The sequence below is a fragment of the Etheostoma spectabile genome, chromosome 9, assembly GCF_008692095.1.
Source record: "Etheostoma spectabile isolate EspeVRDwgs_2016 chromosome 9, UIUC_Espe_1.0, whole genome shotgun sequence".
Taxonomy (NCBI): domain Eukaryota; kingdom Metazoa; phylum Chordata; class Actinopteri; order Perciformes; family Percidae; genus Etheostoma; species Etheostoma spectabile.
In genome coordinates this window covers 20,690,425-20,703,057 of record NC_045741.1, presented here as the reverse complement: position 1 = coordinate 20,703,057, position 12,633 = coordinate 20,690,425, and the positions used below count along the sequence as shown (strand labels likewise).

Here is a 12,633-nt window from a genome sequence, read left to right as displayed (position 1 = left end):
AATGTTCAATAATTGTCAACAATTTTTAACATTTTCTATGAAAACATATATGGTAGTGAGATACAAATGTTTCAATGTTGAATTTTTAGGTGAAGTTTATGTATTTAGGTCCACACACAAGTAAAATGTTGTACTTATAGAAAGATTACTTTAGAAACTGTGATCAATGCTTAACCAATTATCAGGAAACATATTTGTAGGATGATCAACACATTATGAAATATTTACAAATTATCACCCCAGAGACTGTTTACAGTAGTAAACATATTAAATAAATCATGGCTATCAACATAAATCTGCTGTACAACTGGGACAAAGACAAATTAATTTGTAGGGATGGAAATGTCAGTCCACAACTTTGGTCCAGACTGAAATATCACAACAACTTTCAAACTGATTGTTGTGAAGGTTTGTACAGACATTTACTGGTTACCACAAGATGAACTGTAGTTGTGATCCCTTGACATTTCATCTAGCGTCATCATCTGGTCAACAATGTGTAAATACTTTGGTTAGTGATTAAATACCTGCAAAACTATTGGCATTCCCATCAGCCTCAACTGCACTTTGTGTTAATCACTAATTAGCAAATGTTAGAATGCTTACATGCTAAACTAAGATGGTGATCATTGTAAACATTGCTCCTGCTTAGCATCAGCATGTTAGCATAGGCATTATGTAGAGGAATTAGGTCTTTATCCTCAAAATGAGGACAAAATTTAGCCAATGAAAAGGGCTAAAATGAAAAGGAACATTTAAATATAAAGGTAAAACTGACTAGAAATCACACAAGAACAGTCCTGAGTTGCCCTTCCAAACAAAGAAAGAGGCAGTTGTTCCAGTCTTTATCAAAAATCAGCAGGCTGAGATTGTTTCCTGTAACAAATAAATGTCTGGGTGTTTATGTAGATATGGAATGACCAGAAAGTGTAAATGCGGTGCTTAAAAAAGGCACAGTGCAGGTTGTTTTTCTCAGGAAACTAGTCCTTTCAGAAGAGTTCCTTGTTTTATGCTGTGGTACTAGGCCACGATGTGTTGGGGTGACAACATTACTGATAATTAAATGGGAGCAGGATTGCTAAACTGCAGATGCAACACAAAATATTTTAGCTGTTTTTTTAATGCAGCGAGCTGTGAAAGCTTTTGTTTGTGTACAAGTGACCAAACCAGTTTTCCCTCTTTAGGTATCTATTCTTTCATCTTCTATCACATCAATCAGCCTTGGCAGGAAGTAAAGATAATTAACAAAACAAACACTTAACACAAACACACTCAAAGTTGTCCTTTTGGGAATTGGAGCATGCCTTTCTACATAGTGATTTACAACTTTCAATTATGGGTGATGTGCTCCTGTCATATTCATTTCAATTTTCAATTTTCATATTTTTTTTATAGATTAGATTACAGAAGAACTGGGCGGTAATAAGCACAGTAGATGTACAAATGCTGACCACATGTCGACTGAGCCCTTTTGAAGAATTCAGTGGTTACACAGTAAAGTTAACACCAGTTAAATTACTATAGCAGACAGGTTTCATTGGCAAAAAAGTGCATCTAATTTACAGTAAAATGAGATCATCATTATTCCCTGTAAAATGACTTTTCCTGCGACAGAGGAAAAGGATGGAGGTCTTGTCTTTCTCACTGTCTGGATTTCTGTAGACAGGTATTTAGCATGGCTTCGTGCAAGTGCTGCCTTATGCATCATCCTCACACAAAAGGAGGAAGCCGATACCAGGGAGGAGTTTCAGTGGAATCTCAGTTTTGGCAGAGAACCATTGGAATTAATTACACCCACATATTTATCGTAAGTTGCTAAGTAGAGAGAACCGAATCGAAAGTAGGTTAAAGTCATGTGGCTTCCTATTATATCTCAAAATTAATTTCTTAAAGGGGATAGCAGCCAACTGATGCTAGTTGAAAAAAGCCCCTCAAACCCTGACCAAGCAAACCCAATACATTAACAGAGCCCATGGGCAGTCACACAACTTGTAAAGTGCTAGTGAAGCTCTTATAGGCCTAGAGGTAAATTTGTGAGGACATTGCCATCTAGTGGCCCTTCTGAGCAGAAAAACCACCAGGAGCAGATGTTACTGAGGACACAGTAAGACACCTGTTACTGACTTCAGTGTCAGTGTAGTGGTTTATAGTTTTGGTCATTTATTTACAACTATATTATTATTTACACAAATAATATATGCATACTGCAATACTTGCAATTTTGTACAAACAATTAATCAATGTCAATGTGTAACCAAGTGACTCAAAGAAGTAAAGTGGCGGCTGTGGCTCAGTGGTAGGGCGGTTGCCTGCCAATCGAAAGGTTGGTGGTTCAATCCGTGCCCCGCAGTCATTGTCGAAGTGTCCTTGGGCAAGACACTGAACCCCAAGTTGCCCCCGGTGCTGCGCATCGGAGTGTGAATGTATCAATGTTTATCTGATGAGCAGGTGGCACCTTGTACGGCAGCCCCGGCCACAGTGTATGAATGTGTGTGAATGGTGAATGTTTCCTGTTGATGTAAAAGCGCTTTGAGCAGTTGTTAAGACTGGAAAAGCGCTATATAAATACAGCACATTTACATTTAAAGTATTTACTGTGCAGCCATTCTTTCTCAGTTCTTTTAACTAATGTAGTGGCATTATCTCACTGTCACTTGCCAGTAAGCCTTTCACACATAAGGCAGATTTGCCTTGTCAAACAACGGTGTAACTAATAACATTAAGGATGGCTACAGTCCAGTTGGTGTTTCAATACAATTGCTCTGGTACTGTATGTAGGCTACACATTTGCATTTCCTGGAAAATCACGTGGCCTGCTGTGAGAAATGTTTAGAGTGAGTCTGGTTTTACAAATACAAACAAGGCAAGAGTTTGCTTTTGACATTGTGTACGTAGTTTCGACTTACATTTACTGACTAGAATACCTGTCTCCTTGTTAACTTCACCGAAAAGTGTAGTAGGCTGATCATTGTCAATAGCTGAAGTTGGCCTCTTCTGTCACTGACGTGTGCATTGACGTGCTTGTTGGTCGGTGGAGATTTCACTCAGTTCAGGGATTCATAAAATGGATTACCAGAAGAATATTAAAAATACAAACTTACTAGAGGGTGGGCAGTCTTCTTAGTTACTTTTAAGGCAAAAGTAAATGACGTAAGGTGCATGGAAAGTGCACCATGAATCAGGATCAATTCTGACCGAGAGAAACATGTTTTACATTAAACATGCAAACGTGTAAAATCAGAGTTGGCACAGGTTTTTCCTGACCTTAGGGTCCTCTAAGATCAGTGAAGCAATGTCTTTGAACACAACATTTTCTACATTTTAACAGCATGTATTCCTCTGAACAGGAAGGTTAGGGGCTGTGGTCCTCATTATGCACCGGTGCTCTTACAAATGAACAACATGCAATATATTTTCAAGCCTTTCAAAAGTTAGTCATGTTAAACCTGTGAAGTATGAAAGCTGCCAAAAGCTTAACCAGGCCAATAAGATATATAGTATTTCTTATATCATATCTCTTTAGGGGGTTCTATGGCCTTTTGCTGTACCAGTTGATCAATATCCTAAATATATTCAGTAGTACTGTGTCCTTTTGTGCAAGCTATAACAAAGCACCCGAGGATTGCCTTGGCAGGCACACAAGGGTGACTCCCTATGGGCCTTGGTGCTTCTCTGAACCAGTCCGATGTCATTCCTGCATCAGGCACAGCACGGAGTGCCTCAGGGCCAACGGCCTTCTTAATTTATACACCGCTCTATGAATGTTTGCTTTTGTCAACATGCCAGCATTTCGGAGCCCCCACCTTCTGCAGCTTCATTTCAACTTTTACAATGTGACAACCACAACTCAAGGGCTGTGAGACAGTCAATCTACACTTGATTAGGTTCATAAAAGAAGTTTTGAGAAAAGGAAAGTTAAAAAAAAAGGTGTATAGATGAGATGTCCATTGTGCATATGACCACATACATAAAGGCCATGCCTCTCACATTGACTGTATGGGCTACCTCATATTAAGTGAACGGAATTTGCAAAATGTATTCATAGACTGATGTTAGACCACAAGCTCTATTCTGCAAATGCAAAGTGGATAGATTTAGTAATTTAGGAGAAGACTTGCTGAAGGTGTGGCTACAGTGGCAACTCTGCTGATGCAGTCCTGTCTGAGTAGGATTAATATTTGTAATACTTGTAGGAATAGTGTATAAAGTGATCAGATTTTATAAAAAAGAAGGAGAAGAAGAAAACAAAATGCGGAAATGTAGTGTTAATATAGCCTCACTTAAAAAAAATCTTTCTTTTCTGTGATTTACATTTTAACTGCTGTAATGATTCCCACCCAAAAAAAGAGCTTAGCGTTCCTTTGTTGAGGGTTGGATCAGTTGAGCGTCTGACAAAATAGTTCTACCTCCACCGGTTTTTCCTGAAGATGCGCCCCAGGCTTCAGGCCGAGAGAGAGAGAGAGAGAGAGAGAGAGAGAGAAAGAGAGAGGAGAGAGAGAAGAAGAGAAGAGAAGAGAGAGAGAGAGGGGAGGGGAAAGAGAGAGAGAGAGAGCGCATTGGATTAAAATGACTGCTGCTTTTTCCTTTCCAGTCATATCAATGTGGCGGAAGCGCATGTTTTTTTTTACATTTAACCTGGCGAAACCTCCAGTATGTAGAGTAATTAGTTGGTTCTCTCTCTCTCTCTCTCTCTCTCTCTCTCTCTCTCTCTCTCTCTCGTAGTGGGTGTGTCTTCGTGTCTCAACACGGCGTACAGCAGTTGATAGACAGCTGCACTCACCTTTATACCTGCCAGGTGAGAGACGGAAGAGACATTCAGTCCGCAGAGTTGATTTCACTTACTCGGTGAATACAGCAGCTCGTTCATCACTCTCGTGCACCTTGAATGACTGGATGGCAGGTGAGTTCAATAACTTGTCAGTACGTACAAATTGTTTGATTTTTGCAACACAGTTAACAAGCAGGCGTGATCGTTACGGGCAAACACCTGTTGGGACTGCGGAATGATAGTGGGGCACACAGCGATGAGTCGAATGAATAAACTCACATTTTAAACAAGTTTGAGAACGCGAATCAATATTTGCTCGAGGTTGTAATCTACAGGATTGTTGTGTGTATTTTGTGATGCAGCCAGTAGGCCTAAAATAAGAGCAGGCTCGAACGTGTGGGCCTAATAATAATAATAATACATTAACTGTTGATATACAAAACAATAACTTTTTTTTTTTTTTTTTCTCTTCGCAGAATTGTTCTAAAGTGTTTCTGTTCCCCGCACAGCTGGAAACTTTGCCTGGGAATTTATGCTTTAAAAATTTCAGTCATTGTTTCTGGTCGTGTGTGTAATAATGTGCATCCTAGACCGAAGAGAGGTGCCACACTGGAGGTTTGGATGGCTTGTTTCTGTTTGAGACTGACTGCAGCTTTCAGGCTGAGGTACAACATTGATTATCTGATTTTTGATAAATGTATTTTGTTTGTAAAGAAATTGACAGCCAAACGGATGCCAGCTTGGAACACTGCTGACGTCGGCTGTCTGGAAAGCATAGCCAACACCTGCATCGTCATTGTAGAATGTGTCTGTGTCAAAGCTGCATTGGAAATAACAAGCTACCAACCAAATATTGGTAGACTTTAATCTTCAGATACTAAAGCCACCAGGAGCCTAACAGATATCCTGTCTGATTATGAAATTTGTTAAGCTCCCCAACAGCAACAGCAGCAGCAGCAACTTTTCTGGTTAGGTGAAGCTCCCAGTTGTTTGGTTATGACATATCCCACTGAGGGAATGGCAGTGGTGTTGCCACATGTAGACAAGGCCTCAGTATGTCAGGTATGTTGGTGAACCAGATCCACTCAGCCGTTCTCAGATGATGGGTGTAACTCTGTACTTTCCTTGACTGACATGATTTATAAAAAATGTTGACAATAAAAGACTACCTGACACTAAGCACATGGAAATTATTTAACTCTGAATACATTGAGCACATGATTGAGTCCAAGATAAAGAGAAATAATTGATCCTGGATCAAGTATGTTTCATTTTTAAAAAAAAAGTTGCAAATGACCTTATGCTTTCAGTGAATACTTGTTTCTTTTCCTATTGAAACAAATGCCTGTACAGCAGTTAATGTTTTTCTTTTCTCAATAGTCTTGAATTAGTGGTTATTTGCACAAACAGCTAGAGGTCTCTACCTGTAGTTCAAACAGGTTTTTTTTTTTCATGGGTTTTTGTTTTGTATAGCTGAGGTGCAGAGTATACATGTGACATTGACCAACATTACCTGTGTCAATACTGGGAACAGGTGAGTAAGACCTTATGCAACATTCAGATGGCCTTGGGTGTCAGCCAAGTCAGGCTGAATATAAAATGTATGTATCTTGTTTTGCTTTTGCTATGTAGATTTGCTCTGGGCCAAAAGTTTCAGCAGATCAGTGGCTGGAGGAAGAGTATGCATCTGAAGATAACAATGTCCTCTTGGCTGCTGAGGGCAGTTTCTTTCTTGGAAAAGCTTAAAACCTGCACTACAGGTAGAAAGTGTGTGTCATCTTTATGGTTCGGTGACATTCTGGAAATAAAAGTGGAAAGTGTTGTATATAAATAACTTAAAGACTTAAGGTATTTCTTGAAGGTCATTTGAGGCCTAATCCTCTGTTTTACTGGTTGAACTCGCTGAGTGTCATGGTTTGTGTCCTAACTGGGACTTGATGAATGAGTCGTATTCATAAACAATGGAAATGCTGACAGTTTATTACATTTTGAGATGCTATAAGTAAGAGCAACTTGTTAATTGGCTTTACTTAAAATTCTGTTACAGCAAATGCCAACATATGCATTGATTCATGATTGGTCGATTGCATACAAGCCCTGGATTAAAGAAAAAATTATGCAGCACTCAAACTTTGCTGTAGACAGCACTCAATTCCATGTCTGATGCACAACATCCACAAATGTACATTCTGATCAGATCAGCTTTGTACATCGTTTTGCCATTATCAACATGTCCACACGGTGGTGCTCTCACCAAAGAATAAATAAAGAGTCCCACCTTGGTGGGTGTGGTAACTCTGCTACAACAACTTTAAGTTTTTCCCATTTTCAAAGTCCCTGAAAAAATTACAAACGTATGGCACAAATCTGTCAACAGCAATTCACACATAATTTTCATAACACCTGCATGTTTTACCTTGGCAATTCAAACATCTCACTTTCTCTTAACAGGGAGGGAAACATTGTGGAAGCTGATTTATAATTTCAGCAACATTTATTACAACATGAGAAGCTTGAAGCAGCACTAAATGGTCAAAGACTTAACTTTGTGACCATCAAACATTTCAGTAAACTCAAAAACTTGAATGTGCTCTTCATTTTCCTTATCATTATTCAATATGAACAGAAAATAATGGATCCTTGAGTACTAAACTAAAATAGGTCCCTTTGAGCAGTAATATCTATTTTAGCTGATCCTGGGACTGGTTTCCCTCTATCCAGATGCACTTCTATTGTGGGAATGTTTTGTCTTTTCTGTAGGCAGGAAGTGATGTCTGCCTTTGAGCTTGAAACAAAGAAGAGGATTGGAAGCTTGGGGCAATGAAAATAAAGGGAACAATCTTGAGGAAAGACTAACAAAACATTGTATAAAAAATAACAGGCTCCCTTTTTAAACAAACATAACTAATGGGACACCAGATAAATTGACTGAAGAGAGGATATTTTCCACGATGGGAAACAATTTGGTAGCACGAGTAAAATAAAAAAAAAGCATATTTACATTCAAATAAAATGAGCAAATAGTCAATTGCACGTTCGTGTCGTAAGCACACGCACAAATTCAGGTTTGACACAGACAAGCAATGTACATGCACTTCATTTTGGTACTGGTTCTTTTATGGGCCAGTTTTGTTTTGTGATCAGCAGATATGAAATAGTAGCAGAAATGTAATATATTGTATGAGCCAACATGTACTGTTTATTCACAAAGATTATTGGCTTTTTGTGGCTTTAGCCCTTTCTGAGAATAAAGAGGGAGCCAGATAAATTGATATAGAGCTGAAATGCATGTACACAGTTGTACACTTTCAGTAAGCATGCACATAAAAACAGTGAGTCATACACATAATCATCCATCAACACTTTTAAAGGGTGATGGGGTTAAAAAGTGCCCCTCACAAGCAGTAGATGACAGTCTACAGCCAATTAAATGTCCATGGATCATCACAAAGCTCCACCTCCTCTGCACTGGAACACAGTGGTTAAACATATCAAAGCCAAAACTACCAGCATCTTGATAAAGGCTTTTTCTTTTGTTGTTTCAATACAGCAACAAAATTGCATCCCTCCAGAGGCGTTCGCTGTGTGGCACATGGAGAGGGCATGTGTTGCAAGAGAACAGAACTGCAGCATGGGTGTACAAAGCAGCTGCCATGTTGGTTTCAAAGACACTGTAGCAGCCATGTTGGACCAGACAGGCCCAAGAGTCATGAGAAGTTGTGAGATTGCATGGTTATTCCAGCAGAGGCCTTGAGCCCTTGTGATGGCACGGTCCACAGATGGGACGAACATCTGCACATGATGACCACGGAAGGTGAGGAGCCGGTTCCTTTATTTCAACAACTAAGAATCAAGGGGAGTTGATTATATTACAAGGCTGCTATTTTGGCTTGTCTTGATGTTGAGTTGAAAGAAATAATTTTGCATCACAATTAAAAAAAATTAAAAGAAATAAAAGAAAAAAGATGAGTGTGGTTCCAGCACTCAAAGACCCACTTCATTAAACTCTGGGCTGACTTTGGAGGGTATAACAAAAATTCCACTGCCACCTCATTAGATTGTCCCAAGGCTTCTGGTCAACAGAGTGCAAATGATTGAAAACTAAAAGATACATTTAAAAAAAAAAAAAAAAAAAAAAAAGAGGGACAAAGGAGGACTGACAGCATGTCTGGACATGGTACAGAGCCTGAGTCACCGCTTGTAATAGGCACCTGGAAAAGATGGAAGAGACGGAGAGATTTATCAGCAGCTTCATACGTCACACTGCCAGCTAAGTTGTATAGAAGTTGTTTTTCTTCCACATTTCAGACAGTTTGTCTTCTTTGAGATCTGGAACATATTTCTGCTGTTTGGTTTCCTCACATAATTCTACTTGTATAAAACAAGGACTATTTAAGCTTTAATAATACATCAATTCCCAGGAAGCTCTGGTGGCCTAGAGGTTAAAGCGCAGACTTTGAGCAGCAACGTTTCTGATTTGTTCCCCGTCTCTCCCCCCCTTCACTTCCTGTCATCTCTCAACTGTCAACTCACTAATACGACAACTGTGCCACTGGTCTTTTCTTACTGGACGTTTAAAATGTTAAAGCGTACATTAACTACATATGTGATCATGTTTGTGTTGCAGTGGTAGGAACATTAACAGTAACACTCCAACAATAAATCATAAGGTTTATTGCGGTTTTCAACCTCTCAAGTGTGACGATGTGCTGCTTTCATTTTGGACTAATAATCAGACAAAAGCAAACAAGCAAATCTGGTCATTTTCTCAAAAACGATTAATCATTTTGTCTAGAATGAAAAACTGAAAAATTACCATCAAATGAATACAAAACAATAAAAATAATAGTTGGTTGCACACCTAGTTTTTAGCACATGAAATCAATAAGCATGATCTGAAAGCCACAACTAACTAATGAGATAGTATTGTCATTACATTATGGGAAGGATGTGCGAAATGAGGAAATGTATTTGCAGATTTCTAACTTTGTGTATTTAGGACAGTCATTCTCACTACAGCCAAGAGTGCCAAATTAAACCAATCAGATCATATAGCTATAAAGAAGTCCAAAAGACTAAACATTTGATATGCTATAGAAAAACAGTAAACAGTAATGCAACTAGAAAATTCCGCAATTTTGTGTGCCTCCTACTTGGTGCAAATCCCATTGACACTGGCTAACAGTAAATCTGCCGCTTAACATATCCTGAAAAGATATGCGAACACGGCTTACAATGAAGAGGCTTTGAAAAATGCCCTTCTGACATTTGTACATTAGCGTGTATTGGATGGAATGATCAGACTCAGAGTGGGGGGATCTGACTGAAAGGGTGAGGAGCATTAGACATATAGACGCCACGTTGACCGTGTCAGCCCGTTGCTGCGATACGTCAGCGATGCGGCTATTTTGGACACAAAAGTAAAACAGTGGAGCCGTGGCTGTTCTGGATCAAAATCAGTATTTCTGTGTCATGTAAAATTTAGATTATTTGGATTTTTTTCTCAGCTAGCGTTATCGCTAACCTGTATGGTAAAGAGGCTATTATAATGTTAGTCTGACTGGCTCTATAACATTAACGGCCAATTAGTTAGCTCTGCACAACATGGTATGACGACTCAATAAATCTAAAACCAATTGTTTAGTCTTACCTGGGTAAAAAGTAATATCCCAAGATTGACTATGCGACAATGTTTACAGCCCCCGAAACTACATGGAGTAAGGTGTTGCTACTGATGACTATGGACAAGTTGCCCGGTCTAACATGGCTGCGATGTTAACGTACATTCCAGAGGCCAAGGTGGCGTCTATATATAGGGTGAGGAGCAGCAGATGCAAATTTCTTTTTACTTTGCTATACCTGCCACTATTTTAAACTACTCGTAAATTAATTTTACATAAAAATGTAGGAAAGTTGTGCCCTATCTAACAATGTATGAGACACAGTGAGCTTCCAAGTGAAGTGGTGTCCACCAACAACCACACTGCCTACTGTATTAAAATCACAAAAGAAATGCCAGGAGGAGAACAGAAACAGGCCCTTTTCGGACAGCTACTGTCCTTACATTTCTTACAAAACACACACCATTCTTGCACAGGATGTTCAGCAGGGTGTCATATCTCTCACAGTAGTAAACATTACGCGATAGGAGTTAGGGTTTTTAAGCTAGAAGCAGGACCATCAAAAGGTGCTCCCGAGCCTCGTCTCTGTGAAAACACCTGTTGGTGTTGAGACCTGAAGTCCATTAGGAGTCAGTCAGTTGGTCAGTTAGTCAATCATAAAATCAATAAATAAAAAAATAAATACCTTTATTTGATGCCACTTTACTTTCCGTCTACCTTCTGCTCATTGTCTATTGTTTGCCTGTTTTTCTTGTGTGTTTACTTGTTTGTTTGTTTGGCTTTTATTGAAGAAAATGCTGCTGTAACGAGAAAATGTCCCCGCTGTGGGATGAATAAAGTATAATCTAATCTTATCTAATCATGCTTGTGTTAGCTGACAAATAACACCTGATTCTCCTTTCTTTATCTACTTTCTTCCTCCTTTCCTCTTCTTATCCTCTCCTTTTTTCCCCACTCTTCCTCTCCCCCTCTGTGTGTGTGGCAGTACTTGTTGCTAAAGTGATTTGCGCAGTGAGAGAGTAGAAGAGGGAGAGGGAGACGTGTGCACCAGTGCATTTGATGGCACCGCTGCATGACTAGTAGCGGGACGAAAATGTGGCTGATGAAGAACATTATTAAGTATGACAAAAAGTCCTTGTGCCGATTGCGGTTACTGCAGCACACTGGGGAAAGAAATACAGGGTCCACCCTTATTTAGTTAGAAAGCACTCTATGTTAGGATTGAGTAAATACAGCCATTCTGTCACAGAATGGACACCATACCTTTGTAAGCAGGCTCAGGTCTGGTGGAAGCTCGAGGGGGAGCAGGGTGCTCCGAGTAGCCATAGCCAGAGTGCACATTCTCATGGTTGTGTGCGCGAGGCTGAGGAGGCCTGAGACAGACAGAGAGATAAAAACAGAGACAGGAAATTAATGAAATATTTGAGTTTCTACTTCTTGACTGAAGTAAGAAATAATGAGTCCTGTACCTGGCAGGCTTGTTGTGGTTCCTCTGCCTTTCATACTCATCTCGTGTTCTGGGCCGGACTACTTCCTCAGAGTTTGGCTGGAAACCAGCAAAAATGATGGTTTCTTAAATATTACGGTTCTAGTACCACAGTGGAAATACACTTTCACATAAAATAGAGTCATGGGTTGCCAAAAATATTTCACCCCAAAGCACACATTCTAAAATGAGTATGGTAGGGCAAATTACCCTGTGGTCTCCCTCTAGCCGCCTTCTTTCCATTGCCATCTTATCCATGGCCAACCTCTCCCCCTTCTCTCGCTCTTTCTCCCGCTCTCTCTCATTCTCCCGTTCTCGATTCTTCCTGTACTCTTTCTTCTCTTGTTCCATCAACAGTCGGGCAATTTCCTGCCAGAGCGAGACATCAGACACATTCGCATCAACCGGCTAATTAACAACCACAGAAAAACGTGCGTGATTCAATGCGTGGGCAACACATTGATTGTGATTCATGTCAGTACATAATTGCATTATCAACTGTATATATGAGAAACACCCTGTTCACAGCCATATATGTAATTAAAAATGCATAAGATAACTGTCTCTATATATAGATTTATATACTCATGGTTATGTGACAATAAAGCTGATTTAATTGGGTCATCTCAGGAAATGTAAATATATAAAAAGAGGACAGACAGCATATAAAGTTTTCAGACTTCATTCCCACTCACCTCATCCTGCGCCACTTGGGCTGCACGCACATGCATCTTGCTGGCCTGAAACCAGAGAACAAT

General features: G+C 39.6%; 1 protein-coding gene and 1 long non-coding RNA gene across 5 annotated transcripts in view; one reads left to right on the top strand and one right to left on the bottom strand.

Moving 5' to 3' along the window:
* The first annotated feature begins 4,808 nt into the window (after positions 1–4,808).
* Positions 4,809–6,042, top strand: LOC116695530 (uncharacterized). The gene is made up of 2 exons (XR_004333488.1): positions 4,809–4,900; positions 5,245–6,042. It is a non-coding gene; the product is annotated as an uncharacterized LOC116695530 (long non-coding RNA).
* A 685-nt stretch (positions 6,043–6,727) lies between these two features.
* The window catches only part of ccdc50a (coiled-coil domain containing 50a), a 20,650-nt gene continuing 14,744 nt past the window's right edge, over positions 6,728–12,633 (bottom strand). For all 4 annotated transcript variants that reach the window (XM_032525830.1, XM_032525831.1, XM_032525832.1 and 1 more), the window contains 5 exons: positions 12,571–12,615; positions 12,086–12,244; positions 11,859–11,935; positions 11,653–11,762; positions 6,728–8,979 (listed from right to left, as the gene is read on the bottom strand). In XM_032525830.1, coding sequence (XP_032381721.1) covers positions 8,960–8,979; positions 11,653–11,762; positions 11,859–11,935; positions 12,086–12,244; positions 12,571–12,615 — 411 coding nt within the window. In that variant the 3' untranslated portion in view covers positions 6,728–8,959. The remainder of the gene's footprint in view (positions 8,980–11,652; positions 11,763–11,858; positions 11,936–12,085; positions 12,245–12,570; positions 12,616–12,633) is intronic.